Genomic DNA, 27,886 nt, shown 5'->3' with positions numbered 1-27,886 from the left:
AGCAAGTCCAATTCTCAAATGTTTTGGCCCTGAGTTACAATGATCTACCCTTCCACTTGAGGCCTTGCTTCCTCTATTTACAACTTTTCCCAAAAGATTATGATATTCTTGTGAGAAAGTTGCTGTGTTTATGGCTTGTAGAGGGATTTGTGAAGCAAACCCCTGGGATGACTCCTGAGGATACAGTGGAAATATACCTGGAAAAACTTGTGAAAAGAAGCATGATTCAAATATCCAAACGGAGAAAAGATGGGAGTCCCAAAACATGCTGTATGCTTGGTGTGTTACATAATGACAGTAAACAGTAAATTTGGTTGCCCAATTCTTAATTTAAAACCCTCACTTTTTGATTCTTGTTATATTTGTTTTTGCCTAAAAATATGTTTTTCTAACAGCAAACGGAAAGGTGGGTTACAGAAGGCTAACGGAACTAATCTCAAGTGGGCAAAGTGTAAAGTTTTAAACCAGGCAAAGTAAAAACAGGCCATATAATGGTGGGTTTATTATAATTATCCCTATATATTAAATGGCAAATCTTTTATTTGAGTGGTGATACTACCATTTTAGATTTTCTTTTTTGGTTTCGATAGTTGTCTTTAGTACATTTGTTAATTGGCTATTTTTGCAAAGTCTTGATACTACTTTCATAAAAAATATAAAAAATTATAAAAAAAAAAAAAATTTCTTTTCTCATAAAAGTTTTCTTATAAAAGTTTTCTTAAAATAGTTCATAAATTGTTTCTCAAAAAAAAAAAAAAATTCATAAATTAATGACCTTAGGCATTCATTAAATTTTTTTAATATAATAAAAAGGTTTAAAGTTGGAGACAAGAGAGCAAAGCACTGAAGCAGTAATCCTTCGCAAGCAACCGCCTAATCTATCCAAAACACTAGCAAGATAGCCTACAAACTTGACTCTGTTGTTGTTAATTTATAATATGCATTCCTTGACTATCTTTTGGCTAAAAATCAAAAAATAAAAATTTATTTTATATATATAAAAACATCAACATGCAAACAAAAAATCATACTTCTATATAATATCACATCTTCCCTATTTGTCCTTTTCTAGACACTACACTACTTTGACTTATATCTATAAATTAACCTGCCATATCAATGCATCAATTCCACAGCTTTGCCTTTATTGTTTTGAGACGAGCTCAAATTAACTTAATTCCTAGGTGGACAGGAAAAGAAACCATTAACCATGGCTATCCAAACACGGGCCAAGATTCCAGTTCTTGATTTTTCTAGTGAGGACTTGAAGCCTGGTACAGGTTCATGGTTCTCAATGCGCAAACAAGTTTGCCATGCACTTAAAGAGTATGGTTGTTTTGTAGTAGAACTTGGCCATAAAGTTTCTTTACAACTTTACAATAAAATCTTTGATGCAGTGGGTGAGTTGTTTGATTTTCCCACAGAAACCAAAAAGAAAATCACTTATGAAAAGCCTTTCCATGGCTATGCCTCTAGTGCTCTCCACGAACGTTTGGTGATTGAAGAAGAGGGATTTGAAATCTGTGGACATCTCTATTAGAAACACATACATTTAGCTATTTGTATGATTTATAATGCTTGAAATACTCTTATATCGTTGACAAAACATAGTAGTCTATAAAAACTTTATCTTTGATATGAATAAGTACTGTTTTTTCCGTTTTTAACAATAAGTCTATTGGATAATATCACTGTCAATTTCTTTAAAATTTTCTCCCCTCTTCCCGTGTGTGTGTTAAAAATACTTAGTATTCTCAAATGAAAAAATAGTGACTTAATCTCACATTGGAAAATGAGTGTGAGTTAAAGAGGTTTAAAACCTGTGCTGTGTATCCAAGAGTTAGGTCTTTTTAGATATATACCATTGTCAATTTTTTTTAAAACCTTCTCCCCTCTCCCCATATGTCCATATGTGTGTGTTAAAAATATTTAGTATTTTTTTTAAAAAAGGTCTATTAACACAATAAATTATATAATCCTTTCATAATTAATTACTATGTTGGTAATGAAAATGGTACCAATGGTGGACTCATGTGAAAATAATTTTATACCAATTATAATTTGTCACCTTAAAGAGTTGTGAAAAAATGGTGAAATTTGTTGTTTCTTACATTACTTGATTTTTTAAATAAGAGTGATGCTAAGGATACTAAAATTTTACTGTGTGCTTTGCAAATATATGTCACCAATCACAGAAAAAGGTAGTTCTAATATATATTTATTACGATTTTGAACAGACATCTCACATCTATTGTCATGTCAGTTTATAAGTTTCTTGTAGTAAAATTTGTATAGTAATTTCAGCATTCTCCTTTAAACAATACATGTTCATGGTTTTCATCATGTAACACTAGTTTTTGTGATTTGTCTCTTGGTTTAGTGAGATTGCAGATTCATATGTGAAGCAGATGGAAGAATTAGATAAAATGGTGATGAGATTGGTATTTGAAAACTATGGTGCAGAGAAATACTATAACTCTCACATGGAATCAACTACTCATACTGTCGCATTTCTAAATTATAATGAACCCCAAAAGACAGGGACCAACACAGGCCTTAAAAACCACACGGACAAACACTTCACTTTCATACTTCATCAAAATCGTATAAAGGGCCTTGAGATAAAAACTAAGAATGGTGAATGGATTGGTTTTGATCCCTCCCCTTCAACCTTTATATTCTTAGCAGCTGATGCACTCGAGGTGGGTTACTTATAATTAATGGTTGTCATTGCAGAACTCCTATGAACATTCCTCTTTCTTATACCTATACTGTCTAAAAATATTTAAGAATCTGAGAAAATATTGGTAAATATAGTGGGAAATGTTATAAAAGAATTCTACTTGTATAAGCTTATAACATGTAAAACATGTTAGGAAACTAGTGAAAGTAATTATGATTCTATTTTGTCATGAAACTGTTTTTTTTTCTCTTAGTGTTGCGATCAATTTAAGTCTTAATTTCCAGAGCTGGTAACAACTTTGGTTACTGAGCCTTAGTAATGTCCCATATACAATATTATGCACAACTGTTGACATTACTTGTATCTGATTGAAGCAAACATTACTTTTGACTAGGTTCATCATTGAATTCCCCTTTTATTATCTATAATTCATAATATATTATGACAATAGTTGTGAAAAATATTGTGTCCTTAGACTTATTGATTAATAATTTCAGATTGCACCTTTGGAAATAGTATGTTATTATAATATATTCTATTATAATTGATTGATGCATGTTTCACTTGAACAAGGTATGGAGCAATTACAGGATACAAGCTTGCATCCAACAAGTTACATTGAGTACTGAAAATGAGATTAGATATTCACTCGAGTTGTTTGCATTCAATGATGGGTCAATATGTGTGCTAGAAGAATTAGTTGATAAAGATCACCCTTTACAATACTGTTTGATGATGCACAAAAATTGTCAGTGAGCTGATGTCCTTGATTGATCCAATGGGTACCTGAAGAACAAGAACCAAGAACCAAACAGAGAGCACTAGTGGGGTGCCGGCCAAAGACCCTTCGAAGGTTAAGTTAGTGAATGAGAAATCTCCAAGAACTCTATAGTGAGAGAGCTAGGGATTTTCTACGTACCTGGGAGAAAAGGAGGTCTAATGCTTATATAGTGTTGAATAGCAAACTAAGATCCCTTGAATGTAGGGATCTTTCCTTGTAGAAAAGATCTGGAATTAGGGTTCCATGATTTGAGGGTGTTTTTCTATACAAGGAAGATATAGGCGTGTAGTAGGGTTTTTGGGAGTGGTGCGCAAGATATTTCCATATGAGGATATATGCAAGGAGACTACGTAAAGGATTGTGGGGCCCATTAGGTCTACTCGTAGGCATGGTCTGGCTTCTGTCCGTTAGTGTGTAATTGCTGACGTAAGAAACGATCTGTCTATAGAATGTGAGCTACCTAATGAGTCTCCTAGGGGTGGCATCTCCATTCATCCGTACCCTAAGATCTGCTAATGGAACATATTATGACAAATCCGAGGCCTCTATAATGACAGGCTCATGGTCAGTAGGCTTAGCAGCTTGTCGTCGAGATGGTGAGGACAAGGATCGTCCGTTCCTGTGAGTACCAAGATGGATGGAGAGAAATGGAGTCTTGAGCCCGTTGAGGTTGTTTAGGACGGGTGAACAACCAAAATTCCTACCAGACGAAAATACCCTCATTAGCTGTCCCTTACTCCATGACTCGTCGGGGTAGTTAAAGGGTCGTGGAGTACATAAAATACTTTCATCATAATGTTCTTCATCCCGAAAATCTATGTCATAAATGAAGGGCAAAAAGGTCTTTTCATTTTTTGGGGTGACATGTTGCGTCTTCTAATTCGTTCATAGGAAGCATTGCGTCGCTTCGTTTTTTCGTGCTCCTTTGTTTTATAAATATGCCCATGCCCTTTTGAAGTTTACTTTTTTATTACTCAGAAATTCACCCAGAGCTTTAGCTTCAGTCCTATCCGTTTGTCGCCTGCTATTCATCCTTATGCTTCGCTGCTTTGTCGAGCTCATTTTCTACCATCGTCTTTGCAAGGTAATGTCTTTTTCCTTATATACTCATTCTTCTTTCAATCGACCCTCCTTGGTCGCCAGTCTAGTATTTAGCTTACGTTTGAGTGACCACCTAGATTTTGTTCGTCACTTGTAGGTGAGAGGATGTTAGGTGGTAGTAAAGCGACGAGCGGTCATGTTCCGTTGATTCCTCTAGATGATGAACATGTCGGTCTGTTGAGCAATGACCCTATGGTGGGAGATTGGACAAACTTTCAGAAGAAGGAACCGTTAGCTCACCTTTAAGAAGAAAAAGTGGAGGGAGATGAAGAGGTGGAGTTAGAAAGAGAAGAGGTAGAGGGGGAGAGGGACGAAGGTGAGGGAGACGAAGAAGAAGAATTTGGAGAAGAAGAGGACGGAGAGGAAGAGGATGGGGAAGGAGACGGAAAGGGCTTTGAATTGTCAAGTGACGATTTTAGGCCTTTTAGTCTCCCTAAGATCTGGTCAGTGAACAACTTTCTCCCCAAATTGTCGGTGAAGATGTTTAACAAACTCCATGACTATTTCCAAATACCCAGCCATATACCTTTAAGGTTGTCGGGTAAAATTGAGAAGTGCTACTCTCGATAGAAGGCGAATGTCGACTTTTATGAGTCCGTCTTGGTCATGGGGCTGAGACTGCCTCTTACTGTGTTGCAGCGTCAGCTCGCGGACTACCTAGGCATGTTTGTCAGGCAGATCTATCCCAACGCCTAGAGGATCTTTATTGGTGCTGAAGTGCTATGGGGGTAGATGAGTGAGGGCCACCGTTAGCTAACCTTAGACGAGTTCTTTTTCTATTATAAACCCCAGCAAATAGCAGGTTCTAAGGTTTTTTACAATTTTGTGACGTGAAAGGAGACGTTAAAACTAGTGACGGACGTGCCTGATTCCAATCAAGATTGGAAAGGTAGATATTTCTTTGTTTAGGGGACAGATTGAGTGTGTAGACCAGAAGAATGGGTGGATGTAGTTGAGTTCGATAATACTTGGGGAGTTTTAGATACTACTGGTGAGTTGTCCGTAGTGTAATTAATCGTCCTTTGTTGTGGGCTAATGGAGTCGTCACCTAGATTAGGTCTAGGAACCATATCAAGTTTTTTGAGCCAATCACTTACACACATGGGTCCATATACCAAGTTATGGGTCTGGAGTTTGGGTACGGCTTGGGAAGGTGTTAGGCACCCAAGACCCCCTGGCTTGTGGGCTGGCCTCTATTATGTGTTGCTAGGTCATATTTAATTAAAGAGTTTATTAAGAGAGCCCTAATCCTTATCCTAAACATACATCATGCAATTAAGAAAATAACACATATAACATGTTAGAAACATATCACAATATAAAAGGAAACAAATCAAACACAAACAAACAAAATAAAATAAACATGGCAAGTTGACAATTAAATAAAACACACAAGGAAAGAAAATCAAATAAACTAAACATGGCAAAAAATACTCAAACAACATGGAAAAAAAATTAAACCTAAATAATTAACCTAAAACATAATGAAACAAAATCAAATAACATATGGAAAATGATCAAAGATAATAAAAACAAGATTTTACCCTAATCTGGATTCAGGGTGCATATGCATACATGTACTCAAGTATGCATACGCAGCCTTTAATATAGATTAAAAAAAAATTACATTTTTAGAGATTTAATCAAACAAACATATAACATGTGAGATCAAACAAGCGTGTTAGAAACCCTAAAAAAGTAAACTAACCTAAAACAAAAACATAAAACATCAACATAAAAAACAAAACATGAAACAAAACAAACAATTAAACTAAACTACATTAAATCAATAAACATGTTGAACTAACCTAGGGATTCAAATAACAATATAAGAACAAGAACATATTATCAATAACCTAAAATCAGATTAATACATATCAAACATAATCATGAATATCAAACAAATCAAATAAAAAAAATATAAAACGATGTTAAGAAACTCATGTGAATATTATTGAACAAAGAAAGAGTTCATTAAAAGAATACTCACCTTGCTTTAGACTATGAGTTTAGAGTTTGTTTAACCAACCCCTCAGTGCCTACAACACAAAGATTAGATTGATAGGACAAGAATAATAAAAAATGCACAATAGTTTAGGTAATCACAACTCAAGAACAAACTTTAATTGAAAAAGGTTTTTGAGAAATCAATTTTGGAAAATAGTTTCCACCTTAGAACTAACTAAAGAAAGGTTTTAATTTTATAAAAAACGTTCTAAGGTTCTGCCCTAGGATTTTGAAAAGAGAAAAAAAGGTTTTAGAGAAGATGGAGAAAAAAAATCACTCTCTCTAGCTAGCGTTTTGATTGGAGGCATAAGGTGAGTATTTATAAGTAAAAATTAGGGTTTCGGGGGCTGTTTAATTATCTCTGGACGTGCTCAATGGTCTATGGGCCGGCCTACATCAAATAATGATATTTTGGGCCTTTAAAATGAAGTTTTAAATCCTAGAAAATCGAATTGCCTAGTTGACCTAACGTCAAACAGTCATAACTCACTCAATATAAGTTCAAAGTAGGCAAAATTTGTGTTCAAAAGCCCAGGAAGTCTATTTTCCAATAAAACAAACTTCAATGAAAAAATCATTTGTGAATCAAAAGTTATGGTCAAAACAGTGAGTAAAGGTCACTTTTTAGTATTGATTTCAAAGCAATTTGAGCACTTTTGAGTTGTGATTACTTTCAAACTATTGTGAATTCTTTAATTACCCTTGGTTGACATATATCAAGCTTATCACTGGGGTCGGGGACCAAAATTTATTAATGGGTACAAAATACGGTGTCTATAGTTGTAAAATTAGATGCTACCTTTCTCTTTTTTGCATATTCTTGTTATTCCGTCGCTAACCCTTATATGTTTTTGGTCTGTCAGCTCAAGCGCTGACAGTGATCAGCAAGGAGTAGAGGGATTTTTTGGGACAGATCTTACAGATTCCCTTAATAGAGAGGAGTTGAAAGAAGCTAGTGATGCTTGACACTCTCCACGCATATTGTGGAGGAATAGTGTCGATGGTTGAAGCGAGAAGGTCAGATGCTCAATCTTGCCGATGTAAGTATTTTTGTCCGTCTCTTTTTTATTCTTCACTTTCTCTATTTTGATTTGCCCGTCCTTTATCTTACTCTTGTTTTTGGTTTTGCAGAGATGAAGTTGGGGGCTAAAAAGGGCTTTGGCGGTGAAGAAGGCTACAGACCTTAAAACAAAGGCTGGTAGTTTGTCTGCCCCTACTGCTAAGATGAGCCATAAAAGGAAGAATCAAGCTGACGGGGGACGTTTGGCGAAGAAGATCTTTAGCCAACCCATCGCTTTAGACTTGACAGGATCCCAGAGTAATCCTAACCCTCCCCGTCATGGTGTGGGTAAGGGTTTGATGATGCTGAAAGTTCAAAAACGTGTACAAAAACACTTTTGAACGTTTAGACCCCCAAAAACCAACTTAACCAGCACAAGCAATATGTCAAACAACAAGTGTGCGGAAACTTAACATATGCTATAATATGAAATTGGTTAAACAACTATCTAAGCCATAACAAAATAAACCACAGCAGATAATGTAAAGGCAGAGATAGAGAGGAAGGAAGATGCAAACACAGAGATAACACCCGATATGTTATCGAAGAGGAAACCGAAGACCTCGGCGAAAAACCTTTCCGCCGCCCTCCAAGCGGTAATCAATCCACTAGAAAATACAGTTGGGATACAAGGACAGCAATAGACCCTCCAAGCCTAATCTACCCAATGCACCTAAGCCCTCCAAGCTTCTTGCTCCAACGAGGTTGCGCCGAACCTTTTTCTTTTCTAGCTTCCCGGATTCCGCTACTACACCGTAGCATCAACCAATGAAGATTGGCTCCTTCCTAACTGCTTCCCAGAACTCCAAACGACTGTCTCACAGAGATGATAATGGTGAGAACCAGGTTTGGTATAATGCCTCTCAAGGATTTGACAATGGAGAGGAAGAGAGTGAGGGAATTTGATGAGACTCTAAGGTATAGATTGTGGGTGAAACAATCTGGTTTTTCTTTAGGGTTTCTCTCTCAAAATTCTCTCTGGAAGCTCTCTTTCAATCGTGGGTTAAAAGGGTATTTATACTGGAGTTAAGAGGAATGTGAAATGTCAGGTTTTTCCAAAACAGGGGTGGCTCGCGGCTTGATCTCGCGGCTTGACCAAGTCGCGAGATCCAGTCGCGAGTTAACCGTATGGCCAGTTGTCTTGTTTTGTCCTGTAGTGCTCCAGCTAGCATGACTGTTCATCTTCCAGCATGCTTGGCTCGTGTGCAGCTTCTGGCGGCTTGCAGCCGCGAGTCCACCCGCGAGTCCCAGCCGCGACACTCTGTTTTCTTGCACACTCTTGAGCAATCTTCACTCTATCTCACTCACTACCCTTACAACAATCCCACCTAAATACAGGGTTACTAAATGCTGAATTACAAGCAAATTTGGCACGGAATAAAGCCAATTAGATGGTTGAATAAATTCAACCTTACAATCTCCCCCTTTGGCTATTCCGTGACAAAACTCTAAAACAGACTCTAGACTTAACATGTGAGTTGGGAACAGTTGAACAAAACTCACTCACACCTAACTCTAGAAGCTGTGAAGCACTTGAATCATATGAGCATAAACTCCTGAAACACAACAATACACCATGATCATTGTAAGTAGAAAATTATAAAAGCATATGAAACAGGCAATGTGAGATCAAGCAAAGATGGAGTTAATAAACAAACCATGGCTTGATCAACCAAGTGAACACCACAAGGTAGTGATCACAGTGCTCATTCACACTTGGAATGAACACAAGGACATACAAGTTAACAAGCACAAGGCAAGACACTTGTATACTCAACACTCAACCAATGCATAGCACACAAGGCATATGCATCTAGGAACAATCCTACAAGGGCACAAGAGTGACAGTACCTAAATCAAAATGCAGAACATTTAGATTAAAATACTGATTTCAGCATAGCATAAAGGCTGCACTTAAGCAAGGTACATACCATAAAGCCTACAAACTATGCATAAAACAATAACCCTAAAAGCTTACAAAAGCACATGGGTACAAACCAAATAACTTCCTGAAAAAAAACATCATCAAACATATATTAAAGTTTAAACCAAGAGTATATGAAAAGAGTTAGGAACATCTATACACCAAAACACAGTGTATTAAAACCATAAAAACACTAAAATACCCAAATCATAAACATATATAAACACATTACTCCCCCTCAACTAATTACTCCCCCTTAAGAGCTGCTTTTCTGCTTCTCAATCATCAATGAACTTCTCCCCCTTTTTGACAGGAATTGCCAAAGGGTCACTGGTCATGCTGAGTTGTGAAGTTGTCAAGTTTAGCAGCCAAGACATCAATCTGGTCTTGCATGGCTCTCATCCTGTCAGAATGCTCAGTTTGGACTGCCCTGATCCCATCAAGCCTTTCCAGAATGATCTGGAAAGCATCTGGAGGTGTGTCTGCAGAAGTTGAAGCTCTGTGTCTTTTGCCACTTCTCCTAGGTGTTGAAGATGATGCAAGCCCTGCTGCCTCTGCTTCAGTCTCCATTGGAGCAGCCTCTCCTTCATCACCTTCATCTTCTTCTCCTGGAAGCCTAACACTTATCCTTTTGCAGGTAAGCTTGTTGATTGCAGAGGGTGTAGACATGGGACTGATGTCTTGAGGGATTGGAACACCCTTATTCCTAAAAATCCTCATAAGCAAACTTGGAAAGATCAATTTAGGCCTAGAGGTTGTTCTAGTCTCATCCACAATGGTGTCATAAATGTGGGAACTTATGTCTATGAAGTTCTTTTCTTTGAGATCCATCAGAAAGACTGCTCTAGCACAGTTGATTGTAGTCAATTTCCTAATGGGATAGAGGTTAAACATCATAATTATTGTAAGGCACCTCATGTCCACTGGAAAGGCAGTGGTATTCAAACATTTCCCTTCTCTCTGCCCACCTATCCTTTGTTGAATTGTTTCAATAGACACACTCCTATCCTTGTAATTGATAAATTCTTCATCATCTAATCCTTCAAGCCCTAATGCATCATCTATGACATGAGCATCCAAGACAAACTCTTTACCCCTCACCCAGCAACTCAATTCATTATCCTTTATCACAGCATTTGAGTAGAATTCCCTAATTAAGGGTTCACACACAACAGGGAAACCACTCAGAAGCTTTTCCCATCCTCTTCCTTCAAAACAGCTGGGAATAAAAGTTTGCCTTAAGTCCTCCAAATCCACAAATCTCTCTTGAATGATTCCTGCATTCAAGAAGTTATCCTTGTATCTCTCAAAGTGGTGAACTGACCTAAACAATCTAGAATCCATCTTTAATCTTTTGTCAGCCTTCTTTGCAGTAGATTTCTTCTTTTGAGGTGAGGGAGCCATCTGTGAACAATCAGAAAAGGCCACAACAACATATAGCAATATATGTGCATAACCAGTCAGAACCATGTAATAACAGAGAGAGATATCAACCATACAAATGAACTTCAAAAACTTAAACAGCAAGCTACTTAGTTCAAACATATGGATAAACCAAGCCTAGGATAGGAAACACATGAACAACATGGTGAAATTATCCTAAAGGCAGATAAATGACATTGAGACAGATAATGGAAAAAATGATATGGCACACAAACAGTATATTGAACCTAACAGAAGCTTCCCACAGATTAACACACTAAAACATGCAAATCTAGCACAGTAAAACTCACAACCCAAAAAAAATCCAATAGAAACAACTCAACAGCTCAAAGATCAGATTGAAATAAAAGAAACACTTAGCTAAGCACAAGATGAAGAGCAATAAGAATATGACTATCATTAACACAAACTAGCAACAGCATCCACAAGCTAAGCAAGAACAAGGAGCATAAACCGAAACAAAAAACCCATTTCAAAAACACAATCATATGCGAAGAATCAAAAGGTAAAAGCACAAAATCAAGTAGAAAAGAGTGTAAAACAGAAAACCCATACCTGTAACTTGACGATTTTGAGCTACAAGAGTGCAACACTAGAGATTGGAAAAGGGAGCACGGAGTGTTTGGGAGGGAGAGAGTTTAGAGAGAAGATGAACAGTCACAAAAATTCGAGGGAAAAACTGAAAAAGTTTAAAAACTGCTCCTGTTTCTGCAAAACACGCGATTTTCGCGACTGGATTAAGTCGCCACACAGTCGCCAGCTCAAGCCGCCAAAGCACTCAAGAACAAAATTTTGAAAAATTTTTCTAAGTGTTTTTCGCGACTGGAAGGTCTACCCGCGAGTGAGTCGCGAGCTGAGCCGCGAAAATCTCTGAGTGAATCTCGCGACTGGACCTTCCACTCGCGAACAAGTTGCCAAAACTGACCAGCGAAGATGCGACTGAGGCTCGCGACTTGGCATACCCGTGACTGAGCCGCCAAAACAGGGCAAAACTGTATTTTTGAAATTTTCAGATTTTTCCAACAAAATACTTTCCAAAAACACCTAAAACACTCAAAAATCTTTTTGTGCTTGAATTAACAAAGATTGAGCATGTGAAAACACATTTTATCAAGTACAATCACACAAATGAATATGGCATTTATTGAACATAAACTTGTGTGTTGTGTGTGGATATCAACAATGAGATAGTCCTTTATCTAATGTGAAGCTTCAATGATCAATTCAACCAAGGCATACACAATTAGCACTAGATAATGTGACCAATCTCAATTATAGAAATATGAATATATGACCTCCCACACATCTTGATAACAAAACTTGGAGCTTTTCATTTGACTCCACTATCAATCATAACATTTGATCTTTTTAAGGCAATCATCTCTCATTGTGAGAGGGATATATAACATTTCTCTTTGAAGAACAGGCCTTTGGCCTTTTTGAATGAAATTTCACTTTTAATATAAGGTCGCTTACCCTTTTTCCTAGTCAAATACTAGAATGTGCGACAGGCTTTTGCAGCTCAATATCTCTTTTCATTTGGAGATTTACATTTGGTGAGCTCTTTTTAGCAAAACAAAAATAAAAAGTGGGAAGATATATAGACACAAGTCTATGCATGTCTCAAGATCAACATAACCATTCACTAATCATTCATGACAAGTTTGAAGATCTATTTACAACAATCACATAGATTTCAAGATTTTTCCCACAGTGATATGAGTGCATGAATACAAGCAATGCTCGAAAATGCACAAAGCCATTAGCACAAAGGTACAAGGCAAAACGAGTTTTAAGACAAAACTCAACAAAGTCAATCAAGCTTTTTGATTTTCAAATTTTTTATGTGATTTTTGGATTTTTGACTCAAGAAACAAAAAGATTGATAAAACAAAATTAAGAAATATTCACAAGAAGACAAGCAAACAACCAAAATCAAAAACAACAAGCATATCAAACAAACATAGTCACAAAGCATAGGAAGTATTAATGCATGGACATGTTGTAATGCTTATGCATGAGTACCCCTTTTCACCCACACGTCACTTGCGCTTGGGGTGATTTCCTTAAAGGATTGGGTACGGGAGTTAGGGCTTTCAAACCTTCGTGAGAAGCTTTCCAAGCAGTTGGTGAATGCACCAATCATCTTCATCACGTTCATCATTCCGGGATCTCCATTTTGCTCTCTAGATTGATCACCTGCCCAAGTTCTCCTATTAATTCTGGGTCCTCCTGACCTTTGAGGAGTTGCACTATTCTTTGCTCTCAGCTTTTGGCAATTTGGTTGAGTGTGCCCTTGAAGTCCACAATAATGGCACACATACGTTCCTCTAGGACCTCTTTGTGGTCGTGGACGTGACTTGGCACGAGATTCAGACCTGCCCACAGACTGATTACGATGATTCAGCATCCGTTGGTCCACCACATTCTTCTTCTCCTCCACCTCGAGCTTCACACCAGTAGGGTCAGCTACAACTGGATCTTTGGCCTTTACAAACTTCACTTCTTTAGTGACATTTCCAGATGAACTACTTCCCCCGGTATATCCCAGTCCGGATTTGTCTGAAAAGCTCTTTTGAGATGATATAACATCATCTAGCTTCTTGGTGGTGACCCTCTCTATTTTTGCATTTGCTTGCACAACCTCATTCTCAAGAAATCTCACTTTAGTGTAAGCTTCGGACAGCTCACCATTCAGTGTTTCAATCTCGCATTTGGCCTCCCTATACCGGATTAGGAGACTTTTGTAGTCCTCCTCAGCCTTCTTCATTTTTCTCACAGCAGCCTTGGCTACCCTTGTGTATTCACCCGACTTCTCCAAGAGTGAGTTGTAATTTTCTTGAAGAGTTGCTGTGCTTTCTTCTTCTTCAGCTTCTGATTCTTCAACAATTCCTAGTGATTCATCATCACTATGTTCTCCAAGGTCTTGTACAAGCAAATTCAACTCATCTGAAGACTCAACATGAGCAATAGTCATGAAAGCTGAATAGTTCCCCTCTCCATCACAGCTCTCTTCAGATTCTGAGTCAGACGAATCTGAGTCACTCAAAGTCGTGGCATACACCTTGCCTTTCGATTTCAAATAATTAGGACATTCCTTCTTAAAGTGTCCATGCCCGTTACATTCAAAACAAGTGACACCTTGTGTGGATTGGGATTCTTTTCCATCTTTCTTTTTGAAATCCCTCTTCTCCCTTCCAGAATTTTGGAATTTTCTCTTATCATCAAATTTTCCATTGTTTTTGAATTTCAAAAACTTTCTGAAATTTTTAACAAGATAGGCTACATCTTTGTCAACCACATCTTCTCCCGATGAGCCTTGATCTTCCACCTTCTCATTAATGGTCTTTAGAGCAAGGGATTTACTCTTCCGTTGATTGGGCAGTGACATCTCATAAGTCTGTAGAGAACCAACCAGCTCCTGTACTCTGATGTCGTCAAGATCCTTGCTCTCTTCAATGGCTGTCACTTTAGCACGAAAACTTTCCGGCAATGATCGAAGGATCTTCCTTACAATCTTTGAGTCCTCCATTTTCTCCCCCAAGTTAAACTTACTGACAACCACCTCATTTAGCTTCCTATAGAAAGAGTCAAAAGACTCATCCTCACTCATTTTAAGCTCTTCAAACCGAGTGGTCAGCATTTGTAACTTGGTGTCTTTCACTTTCTTCGTGCCTTCATAAGTTGTTTCCAGAATCTCCCATGCATCTTTGGCAATGGTAATGTGAGAAATCCTGTGAAATTCATCTGGAGACACACCACAGAAAATAGCATTTAGTGCTTTACTGTTAGCATTAGATGCAGCAAGTGCTGCCTTATCCCATGTGGATTTGGCTGCCTCAGGTTTGGTCCAACCAATCTCAATAGCATCCCACACGGATTCATCAATAGAGCATAGAAAAGCTCTCATACGAACCTTCCAAAACGCATAATTACTTCCATCAAAATATGGAGGTGCATTAAGGGATTGAGACCTATCCATCTCAAAAGGGAGTCAAGGATCACACAAATGGTAATGAAACCAAACAGCAGTGTACCCGCTCTGATACCAATTGAAAGTTCAAAAACGTGTACAAAAACACTTTTGAACGTTTAGACCCCCAAAAACCAACTTAACCAGCACAAGCAATATGTCAAACAACAAGTGTGCGGAAACTTAACATATGCTATAATATGAAATTGGTTAAACAACTATCTAAGCCATAACAAAATAAACCACAGCAGATAATGTAAAGGCAGAGATAGAGAGGAAGGAAGATGCAAACACAGAGATAACACCCGATATGTTATCGAAGAGGAAACCGAAGACCTCGGCGAAAAACCTCTCCGCCGCCCTCCAAGCGGTAATCAATCCACTAGAAAATACAGTTGGGATACAAGGACAGCAATAGACCCTCCAAGCCTAATCTACCCAATGCACCTAAGCCCTCCAAGCTTCTTGCTCCAACGAGGTTGCGCCGAACCTTTTTCTTTTCTAGCTTCCCGGATTCCGCTACTACACCGTAGCATCAACCAATGAAGATTGGCTCCTTCCTAACTGCTTCCCAGAACTCCAAACGACTGTCTCACAGAGATGATAATGGTGAGAACCAGGTTTGGTATAATGCCTCTCAAGGATTTGACAATGGAGAGGAAGAGAGTGAGGGAATTTGATGAGACTCTAAGGTATAGATTGTGGGTGAAACAATCTGGTTTTTCTTTAGGGTTTCTCTCTCAAAATTCTCTCTGGAAGCTCTCTTTCAATCGTGGGTTAAAAGGGTATTTATACTGGAGTTAAGAGGAATGTGAAACGTCAGGTTTTTCCAAAACAGGGGTGGCTCGTGGCTTGACCTCGCGGCTTGACCAAGTCGCGAGATCCAGTCGCGAGTTAACCGTATGGTCAGTTGTCCTGTTTTGTCCTGTAGTGCTCCAGCTAGCATGACTGTTCATCTTCCAGCATGCTTGGCACGTGTGCAGCTTCTGGCGGCTTGCAGCCGCGAGTCCACCCGCGAGTCCCAGCCGCGACACTCTGTTTTCTTGCACACTCTTGAACAATCTTCACTCTATCTCACTCACTACCCTTACAACAATCCCACCTAAATACAGGGTTACTAAATGCTGAATTACAAGCAAATTTGGCAGGAATAAAGCCAATTAGATGGTTGAATAAATTCAACCTTACAGATGCCTTGTGTCCCCGTCATTAATGAGCTAGTCCCTTCACAAGTCCCTCTTCTGGTGAAGGATGAGTAGCATGCAGTCTAGACGGCTCATTCCATCGTCAAGGATGCGGACCTTGACGAGACGGATGCCTTGGGGGACTTTGGACGATTAAGTTATGTATTAATAACTTTCTAAGTCATGTATTAATGATGGATTCATTATGTATTAATAACTTTTTAGGTAATGTATTAATGATGATTAAGTTATGTATTAATGACTTTCTAAGTCATGTATTAATGACGATTAAGTTATGTATTAATAACTTTCTAAGTCATGTATTAATAATGTATTCATTATGTATTAATAACTTTTTAGGTAATGTATTAATGACGATTAAGTTATGTATTAATAACTTTTTCGGTCATGTATTAATGACGATTAAGTTATGCATTAATAAATGTTAGGTTCTAAAAGTTCAGAACAATTTGCAAACCATGAATATAAACTTGTCAAGATATAGATCTTAGAGTCTATGAAGTCATATTAGACAATGCTCAAAGCACTGCAAGTCAGAAATCAAAGAACATACAAGCTACAGGTTTAGAAAGTCAAAATTAGACTAGTTCAATTGATCAAGAGAATTTTTCAATCGATCGGAAGTCGCAAATCAGCAAACATAAAAAGACCATAACTTGTTCGTTTGAAACCCAAATTGCAATCCGTTTTTTCCTGTATTTAAAGGATATTATAAGCTAACTCTAGAGGGGCTTTTAAGTGAGAGAAGAGTGATTTTTATGCCTCTAATTGTAGATCAAGGGTTTTTGTACCTAATGCTTTCTGAAGTCTTCTACTGGCAATATTCTCTAAAGAAACTCAAGATTCGGTGTTGTAGAAGTTGTTGCTACAAGATCAACTACTAATGGTGATCTGAAACCTTTGAATGAGATTTCAAAATCACAAACGTGGGTGTTTGTGTTACAGATTCAAAATAGAAGAGTCCGTGGATTCAGAGCTGCACGTGGTCGTGTGAGTAAGTTCTACCAGAGGTAGCTTTAGATTTTGGGAAAAAATCTATTGTAAACTTCTATTCTATCATAGTGAATTTGTTTTACCTTGAGGATAGTTAGGTCAAATTATTCTCACGTTTTTTACCTTGAAACTGGACTGTTTCATTGGTTTTTCTGGGTAATCATATTATTGTCTTATTTATTTGTCTGCACTGCATGATATGAGTTATTTCAGTTTAACCTCGATCAGATAATTAACCTAAGTAATCACTTGGATAATATATTAGGTTAAACAATTTGTTTTAAGGGATCTAAACAAACAAACGGTAACTTTTTAGGTCATGTGTTAATGACGGATTCGTTATGTATTAATAACTTTTGGTGAAACTACACTATTGGTCTTTGAAGTTTACCATGTGAGCACAATTGGTCCATAAAGTTCCGAGTGAGTGCAATTAGTCCCTTATGATTTAAAAATGTGTTGTATTGGTCCTTCAATTAACTTCCGTTAGTTTTATTTCTTACGTGTCTAACAGAACAATGACATGTCAATTTTTAAATGACTAGGGATATTTTTTATTATTAAAAAATTACAAATAAGCATAAACTCAAAATCTAAATTGTCAAACTCTTTTTATAGATTAGACTTATCCCAATCCCCAAACAACCTAAAACCCTTAAGCCAGAACCTCTATACAAGCCTCCACAGAATTCCAAATATCAAGCCATAACCATCGCAAACTCATAGCAAAATCCAAATCTTTTTGCCAAACTCCACAACTGTTGACAAAAGCCACAATGACCCTAATTAAGGATTATAATTTATAATACCTCATCTTCTTAAATTATACAACGTTAAGATTTATTCATGAGGCCAACCAAAAAAAGCCACACGTCATGGGACCTCAACTCGCCATATATTTTGCCAAGGAAAGCTTGTCAGCCCTTGTTCTCAAAGCCTCGTAATAATCTTTCACACAGAATCCATGACTTTTATAGAGAGTCCAAACCATTTTTTTTCTTCTCCCTTAAAAGATCTATACAGAAGAATGGATCGGCTTCAAAAAGCCCTGATATTCTCCTCAGTTTCTTTGTTACCAAAGAATGGGTCAACTTCATTGTTTAGACCTATAGCTAACTATATAAAAGATCCAAATTTATATAAAAGAAACCATTTTTTTTTCCAATTTTAATATTTGATTTGAACCAAGTGTATATAATAGAAAAAAAAAATGTGTGAGGTTTTTATTTCACAATGAGATCTATAGCAGTTGAGGCTTGGTTGTTGGTATTGCAATGGAGGCTAACATTGAAGTATAGGTGAACGGGATTTGGGTTATTTGGGGATTGGGATAAGTCTAAGTTAAAACTTTTTTTGACAACTCAAATTGTGAGTTGGTCATGTGTAATTTTTTTAATAATAAAAAATATGCCATGTCACTTAAAAGTTGACACATCATTATTTCGTTAGACACATGGGTAATAAAATTAGTCAAAGTTAACAGATGACCAATAATGCTCATTTTTTAAACTTAAGGGACTAATAGTGCTCACTTGAAATTTGAGGGACCAATTGCGCTCACAATTATAATTTTCTAGGTCATGTATTAATTACGATTAAGTTATGTATTAATAACTTTATAGGTCGTGTTAATGACGATTAAATTATAACTTTCTAACTCATGTATTAACGACGACGATTAAGTTATGTATTAATAACTTTCTAAGTCATGCATTAATGACGAATTCGTTATGTATTAAAAACTCTTTAGGTCATGTATTAATGATGATTAAGTTATGTATTAATAACTTTGTAGGTCATGTTTTAATGACGATTTAGTTATGTATTAATGACAAATTCATTATGTATTAATAACTTTTTAGGCCATGTAATGTTAATGACGGATTCATTAAGTATTAATAACTTTTTAGGTCATGTATTAATTACGATTAAGTTGTGTATTTATAACTTTCTAAGTCATGTATGAATGACGATTAAGTTATGTATTAATAACTTTCTAAGTCATGTATTAATGGCGCATTCGTTATGCATTAATAACTCTTTAGGTCATATATTAATGACGATTGAGTTATGTATTAAGAACCTTCTAAGTCATGTATTAATGACGATTAAGTTATGTATTAATAACTTTCTAATTTGTGTATTAATGACGAATTTGTTATATATTAATAATTTTTTAGGTAATGTATTAATGACGATTAAGTTATGTATTAATAACTTTTTAGGTTATGTATTAATGATAGATTTTTTATGTATTAATAACTTTTTAGGTCATGTATTAATGAAGATTAATTAGGTATTAATAACTTTTTAGTAAACCTTATGCAAGGCTAGTGCACCTTTTCCAATGAAAATTGAAACACACATCGTAGTCACATTGAATTTGGACATGTTTTGTATACATACAACTCAATAATTTTGGGCTATAAAAGTAGAAGTAAAATGCATTTCAAGTGTAATCAAATATCTTTTCTAAGCACCAGCAAGATGAAACAAAAGATAATATCCCAGTTTTATAGTTTTGTGTTTGTCCTTCTCTTAGTCTTTGGCCTAATTAGTTCTTATTCGTTTAAAAAGAAACATGTACGAATCATCGACAACCTCAACAACGAAACTTTAAACTATCACTGTTAATCAGCATAAGATGATTTGGGCATTAGAACTCTTCAACCTAATGAACAATGGCAATTCTCTTTTCACAATGCTATATATGGCACAAAAGAATTTTATTGTTCTTTTTGTTACAATAACTTCAATGCTAGCTTTGATGTTTATCTTGCTAACGATCATTGGTTAAAGAATTGTGGTGGGGACCATTGCATTTGGACGGTGCAATATGATGGATTATACTTGTATCAAATAAAAAAGGCTGTAAATGTGAAGATGCATGATTGGCAACAATGGTAGAAAGTAGACATATCACAGCAGCCAATCATGCTTGTTGGTGTGAATCTTCTGGTTAACCATGTGTGCCTTATGTTTGTTTTCGAAAATAAAGAATGATTTTATCTCCCTTTCTATTTCACTTTCATTTTTATATGTTAGATATGTTTGTCTAATGCCATTAAATTTAATAATAGGCCAAATTTATTGTTGAACTTGTTTATTTTGTGTTGACAAATTTATTTATTAATCTTGCCAAATACATGTTTTTGCCAATGAGAAACTAATGATGCAAAAAATCGTCAGTTGAGTTCTCTTCTATGCTGATGGACAATGAGGATGAAATTGTCAACGGATGAAACAAAGATATATGGATACACTAGTATGGTGTGTGCCAAAAACCCTCCAATATATGATAAAGTTAGTTGGAATTCAATTGGAATATCACAATGGAATTCAACTTTGGGAGTATTTTTGGGATTAGAATTGTGTACCTTTTGTTTCTGTTCCTCTTTGGCTTTATAGCCATCTTGTCTTTAATGACCAATGGATCTCTGCATTCATTCTCATTTGTAATGGTTAATATGTTACAAACTGATGCTTCGATTTGTGTAATGTAGGGGCAGAGTTAGAGGGGTAATTGAGAGGGGGCAAATGCCCCCCCTGACTCCTCAAAAAGTTCATGAGTACTAGTATATAGAAATCATTAAATGCTTTGCCCCCTTTGACCTAAGAAAAAAAAACAAAAAACAAAAAAGTAGTTTCAACTTAAATAAGAAAATAACTCTGACACCAAAGAAAGTGGAAAATTTTCACGGCATAGAGGCATTCAATGCACTTTATTCCCCTTTTAAACCAAAACTGGCATCACTATTGTTTTAAAAAACATTTATCTTCTCCTAAGATTTAGCATGTCACTATTCATGGCACTTTGGATGTTTATCCCAATTTTTCCTTTTTTATTTAAGAAATTTCAATTGTTTGTGGCTCTACAACAAAGCATTTGTAGTGAGAAAAAAATAGAATGATATATAATTAACGGGTCCATATAGATGTATATTAATTGTTGCACTAATCAATCAACCATATTAAAGAACAAAGTTGGAAAAATGAAAAATTAGATTACATGACTTGAGTCATTAAATATGAATCATTTGATGTGTCACACTGTCACTATATTATGAAAGTTGAAAAATACAAAGGAAAAAGTAACTATCCTAACTAGGAAGTAGGAAGAAATGGAAATGAAAGCATCAAATAGAGAAACATTGCATTACAAAAGTTAAACAATTGCATAGAACATACTTAATACACCATAAATTAGTAAGGCCACAAAAAGAAAAGCTCCCTCATGGCCAAATTTGACTTCTAAAGAGGTCTAGATGATAATAAAAGTACAACATGAAACTAAGAGGCTTCAATATTTACTTTTAGCAATGTTGGACAAACTGATTTTAATGTCTTTATGGATTTAATTAAATAAATCTCTTGCTTTTGTTGTTATTTGTTAGTAAAAATTTTTATGAAAATTACAGTTGCTCACAATGGTTTATATCGATTTAAAAAAAAAAAAATTTAAAAATATATTTACTTTAATTCTTGCCTCCCCTCAACTAAAATCCTAACTCTGCCACTGCTCCAGGTGGGTTACTTATAATTAATGGTTGTCATTACAAAACTCCTATAAGCATTCCTCTTTCTTATACTATACTACCTAAATTATTTAAAGAATATGAGAAAATAGATAGGTAGTTATAGTGGGAAATATTATGAAAGTATGCTAGCTAGTATAAACTTATAAAATGTAAAACATGTTAGGAAAATAAAAGTAATCATGATTCTAATTTTTCATGAAACAATTGTTTTTTTTTTCCTTAGTGTAATGATCAATTTATGTCTTAATTTCCAGAACTGGTAACAACTTTGGTTATTGAGCATGAGTAATATTCCATATACAATATTATGCACAACTGTTCACATTACTTGTATATGATTGAAGCCACATTACTTTTAACTGATTATCTACAATTCACAATAAACTATGTCAATAGTTGTGAAAAATATTACTTAGACTTATCAATTAATAATTTCAAGATTGTACCTTTTGAAATAGTATGTTATTATAATATATTCTATTATAATTGAGCGATGCATATTTCACTTGAACAAGGTATGGAGCAATGACAGGATACAAGCTTTGTGTCCATGGAGTTACGTTGAGTGCTGAAAATGAGACGAGATATTCACTCGGGTTTTTTGCATTAAATGATGGGACAATATGTGTGCTAGAAGAATTTTGATGAAGATCACCCTTTACAATACCGTCCATTAAATATTCTTGAATATTTCAAAGTATAAAATGCACAAGCTAGTCACGGAGAACTTTTAGTCAAAGACTATTGTGGTGTTTGAACTCATTCATTCCAGAAAAGCATGTCTCAATGCTATTTTTATTGCGCACTGCGGGTTTATTTTAGCGTCTTAGTTTCCTAAAGTCAGAAGTGTTTAGATATGTTTTTATAAGAAATTTTAAAAGGATGTAGAAAGTTATTTTTATTGTGCTTCCCACAAGTTTAATGGGCTTTCAATAAGGATATAGGAATGAATAAACATGTTATGTACTTCAATTTTTTTTGGCTGAATATGTACTCTAAATATAACTAATAAATAAAAGTATTTTGATATCAAAAACAAATATATTTTATCCCCCAATTTTCGGAATAGAAATTCTTTGTCTTGTTGTCAAAAGTCTTGTAGCCCAATTGACACATCATGATATTTCCAATATTTGAGACATCTAAGGTTCAAACCTCTCTCCTCCACCCTCCCCCCTCTTATTGTTGTAATTTGTAACTATCAGATTATCAAAAGTGAATTCTTTATCCCACCATGTTAGTGAGACCAACTAATATGAGAGATAAGGAATTGTGTATTTATTTTATTATCAGAATATTTTATAGTTACCCCCACATATCACACTTAGCCACGCATTACATTTTTTTTTTTTCAATAATTAAAATTTAATCTCAAATAGAAGTGAACTCTCCGTCAATTCTCACAAGCTCTAGCCCACCCCCAAAAAATTGCTGCTAAAGCATTAATCTTCTAACACCCAAAATTTGTTACAACTTAAATGGATTAAAAAGCATGGGTCTTATTGTTTCTAATTTAGAGGGGAAAAAAAGAGGATGAATGATTTTCTATAAAACAAACCCCCCCCCGCCCCCCCGCGGGGGGTTAACTTTAAGCATGCATTACATAATAAAATTGATCTTGTTTCATTACTTGCACTTGTTAATTTCATTATTGTCTTCGTGTTTTGTTGCTTGTTCCCATTATTGCTTGTTTTTGTTGCATGATTTAATTTTAAACCATCATGCCATGAAAATAAAATTACTACTTTTGTTTTAATTGTTGCAATAAATTCAAATAATGATTACTTTTGTGTAACACAATAAGCTTTAAATTACCCTTACTTATTTAATAGATAACAGTGGTAGAATTGGTCACCATTTGATCCAATTCCGCCAAAAGCTTCATGAATGAATTAGTTCTCTCATTAACCAAGAGAAAAACACAACAAAAAAGAGTTATTGTTACATTGTACAAAGTTTTTAAAAAATAAAAAGTAATAAGCATAAGCTATTAGAGAATACTGTGGTTTATTTTTTTGTCAATTTAGAACTATAATTAAAAAAAGAGAAGACAAGATTTAGATTAGATTATCACGTACCGGACATGATCATTTCCATTGGGCCAGAAGATATTGGTCAACTTATGAGTTTCTTCCTTGGAGGTTGCATTATCAATCAACATGCGTTCAAAAGGAGCAGTAGCCCATGGAAAGGCCTTTCAGAAGTGACTTTCCTTTTGGTTTCTATGGGGAACTCAAACAACTCTCTAACTGAGCTAAACATTGTGTTGTGAAGCTCTAAAGGAATTTTATTGCCGAGTTCCGCTACAAAAACAACTGTACTCTTCAAGTGCACGGCAAACATCTTTGCGAGCTGACAACCATGGACTTGTTCCGGGCTTCAGCTCCAAGTTGGAGAAATCAAGAACTGGAATCATCTTGGCTTGTGTTTGGATAGCCATGGTTTTGTCTTCTGTTTTGAGGGCTGCGAAGCCAAAACTAGGTAATGCATTGGTATGCATTAATGCTGTTATTTATAGATAGATGTCAATCAATGCAAATAGCGTCTTGAAAGTTGAAAGACAGGAATGAATGGAAGCTAATGATTGGAGGAGTACAATTAATTTTTTTACACTTACCATTTTTTTCCCATACTCCATCAATTAAGTATGTATCAAGACAGATCCAAAAAAAAGAGTATATATCACGATTTGCGAGAATGCAAATATAAATAGATAAATGAAGTTTGTGACTCTATATCATGTGGATGCAAATAAGGCTGTGTTTGGTTCATGTAAAATATTTTCCTGAAAATAAATATTTTCTGGAAATGCTATTTTCAGGAAAGGAAAATATTTTCAAGTGTTTGGTTGCATTCCAAAAAATGTTTTGAAAATATTTTATAGTGTTTGGTTGTTTTGCTGAAAATGCTCTAGAAAACCCATTTTTATCATGTTTCTCACATTTTCTTAAGATCCAAACAAATATTATTACATAGAATCAAAATATATAAACAACACAAGAAACAAAAATCAAAACAAAAACATCATTTATTCACAAACTTAGTGAGAGGGGGAAGAAAGAGCAAGAGATTGAGGGAAAGAGAGATCGGGAAAGAGAGAATCAGAGTGGATGGAGGCGGCGGCGGTCAGATCGAGTGGGTTTAGGGGTGGAGTGGAGTGGGCTGGTGGTCGGTGGCGGCCAGATCGGCGATCGATGGCGGCGGCCAGTGCGTTGGAGAGCCTGGTGGAGCACGGCTTGCAGTCGGTTGTCAAGATTGATCGGAGCTCGTTAATGCATGGCTGGCGATCGGAGAGGTGGATCGGTGATGAGGGAGGGGTGGGTTGAGATCTGGGTGGACCGGTGTTTGTGGGTCTTGGGTGTTTGGCCGGCGCGTGATCTGGGCAGTGGGCCAGCGTGATCGGAGCTTGGCTGGACTGGCTGGAGCTTGGCTGAGGGGAGGCGTGATCTGGGTTTTGTGGGTGTGCTCGTGCTCGAGCTCTCTCTCTCTCTTTGTGTTTGCGCGTCCGTGCGCCTGTGAGTCCTTTCTTTCTTTGCGTGTCTCCAGAAATGGTTTGAAGTGAAAATAACGACAAAAAATATTTTCCGCCCCATTGCTCTTGTTTTACGATCAACACTGAAAACATTTTCAGTAACAACCAAATACCCACTTTTACGGAAAAGCATTTCTGGAAGTGGTTTGAAGCCAAAACAAACACACCCTAAATATGTAAATTGAGTCTTTTGATTTTTTATTTTAAAAATCAATATTTATAGAACTTGTGTAAAGCATGCATGCCAGATTGCCAATAGTAAACACAGAGCCATTGCAGGTAGGAATATTCCATTTAAATAATTGGAAAGTAATTGCAAATTGGGATAATATAATAGATTTGGACAAGAAGGAAACAATAACTGGAGAGGTTTCTGAATCAAGTGTAGAAGCTAATGAGATCATGATTTCAATTAGTGAAACTAATGTATTGATTTGGATAGTGAAACTAAAGGTCCAGAAGAAATAAATTGAACATTATGATCACAATATTTCACTTAGCTTGATTAGCCTTCAAAGAAAAAGAGGTCAAATAGCATCTTCTTGTATTACTATTGTTGCAAAGAAAAGAATGGTGAGTAGAGACTTTTTTACTGCTTCGGTAGCTGAAAAGCCTCCATCTTTCAGAATTTTTATTCGTACCAGTACAAAGAAGCTTGATACAAGAGAGGTATATGACTCTTGCTTGGTTTATGGAGATTGATAAACAATTTCTAATGTTGGAGAAAGTTTGGTTTGAGAAGAAGAAAATGATGGTGTTGATGTTTATTTCATTGGGGAGACGCAATGAATTTCATTTGATGTTGCTATTGACATATTTATCGTTGTTTAAGGTCTCACTACCCTCCTCAAATCATCAATATTATCAGCCATTGAGGATATAACCTGTCCATGTTCCAACTGTGTGTCCACGATCACATTCACATGTTGATTAAGCAATTGCAATTGTGCCATGATAGCTTCAAGAGAGGCACCCCGTGGCATTGGTGGTGTAGAAGTAGCAGGTGGAGGAACATTTGCTGGATGTTGTTGTGGTTCATCATCTGAATCTTCATAATCATCCACTCCTAAAGTACTTCGTTATCTCTTATCACCCTTATTTTTGGTTAATTGTGCCTGCATTTTCTTTAGAGTACTAGAACCAAAAACAAACCTAGGCTTAAGTTCTATGAAAGGTGTAGGTAGATAGAAGCCTAAATGAATAAGAATACGAGTGATAGAGAAAGGCAGATATAGATTATGACGGTAGTCATGAGAGTAATACACACCCAACAGAGACTGACACAAAATGGAGGGAAGATCTATGGGAACATCTGTGAGAAGAGCATAAAGGAGATTATTAGCTCTTTCAATGGTAATAGTGTTACCATGAGAAAGGGGATTGAGATTAGATCCCATGATTTTGTTCAGAAGACGTACTTCATCAGTAAAGCTCACTGTTTCTCTTAAAAGTGGATATTACTGTCCATTTTTTCTCTTAAATGTGAACATCGTTATCCACTTTCTCTCTTATAAGTGAACAACGTTGTCCACTTTCTTATGGCTAGCTTCTCTCCAAAAGTGGCCAAATGTTGTCCACTTTCTTATAGACTCACTAAAAGTGGTCAACATTTGGCCACTTTTAGTGAGAATCCAATTAAAAAAGTGGACAAAATGCTGTTTAAGTTTCCACTTTTTCTTAATAATTAAACCTATTCAAAATAATCAGTGGCGACTCCAGGAATTTTGTCCAGGGTATTCCTATTTTACTTTGAAAAAATTTTGGGCTATTTCAGTCTATTTCGAGTGTTTCGTGACGTTTCGGTAAATACCGACCGAAATTTAAGATTTGGCCAGTATGAAGTTTGTGCTTTAAAAAAAAAAAAAAGTTCTTAAAACCAAAACAAATTTGCATTTTGTACACCGAAAAACCTCAAAAGGAAAAAAAAATGAAAAGAAAATAAATGAACAAAGGTAGCTGTACAATAAACTATAAGTTCATTTGAAATATTAATAAAATTATTAATTATTGTTATTTAGTTGTTTTATTAATTTTTTTGTCTTTTATAAACTATAATTTGTTATATTGTTATTTTATTAATTATTATTTAACCTAACATAATTTAATTTGTTTATCTTTTATAATGTATTGATTAATTAAATTATTTATTATTAGGATCATGAGCCAACTGTCAATCAGAAAATTTCACAATCACAAATCACAATAACATTACACTAAAAGACAATATCTAACCAACTCACCAACACAAACACCAACACCAACACACACCAACCAACGGATAAGAATCATAAGATAAAACCAAATTTAAAAAGTCAAAAAATATGCAAAATATTAATAAACTTAAAAGCTTCAGCCAATCACAGTTCAGAGTTACTCCTCACAGTTCAGATAAAGATTTAAAGTCACTCTTAAAGAATAAAGAGAGAGAGAGACAAAGACAGAGCTTCATTTCATTTCAGATTTCAGAGAGAGAGAGAGAGAGAGAGAGAGAGAGAGAGAGAGTGAGAGTCAAAGAGAAAAAGTGAGAGAAATTCCTTGAGGGAGCACCGGAGCAGCAGAGCAGGTAGGCCAGAAGAGTGAAGGCTGAGGCTGAGGCAGTGACCGTCGAGCGATCTGCGAGCGATGTGCGACGCGATGTGCGAGCGA

At 35.9% G+C, this 27,886-nt stretch overlaps 1 protein-coding gene across 1 annotated transcript; it reads left to right on the top strand.

Moving 5' to 3' along the window:
* Nucleotides 1-1,210: 1,210 nt before the first annotated feature.
* Nucleotides 1,211-22,411, top strand: LOC126703765 (2-oxoglutarate-dependent dioxygenase AOP3-like). The gene is made up of 4 exons (XM_050402842.1): nucleotides 1,211-1,527; nucleotides 2,366-2,702; nucleotides 3,257-3,382; nucleotides 22,346-22,411. Exons 1-4 carry the CDS (start codon nucleotides 1,211-1,213, stop codon nucleotides 22,409-22,411), a joined length of 846 nt encoding a protein of 281 aa, XP_050258799.1.
* Nucleotides 22,412-27,886: the final 5,475 nt, after the last annotated feature.

This window comes from Quercus robur, chromosome 10 (genome assembly GCF_932294415.1).
Source record: "Quercus robur chromosome 10, dhQueRobu3.1, whole genome shotgun sequence".
In the NCBI taxonomy this organism is placed as follows: domain Eukaryota; kingdom Viridiplantae; phylum Streptophyta; class Magnoliopsida; order Fagales; family Fagaceae; genus Quercus; species Quercus robur.
This window is presented reverse-complemented; position numbering and strand designations above follow the sequence as displayed.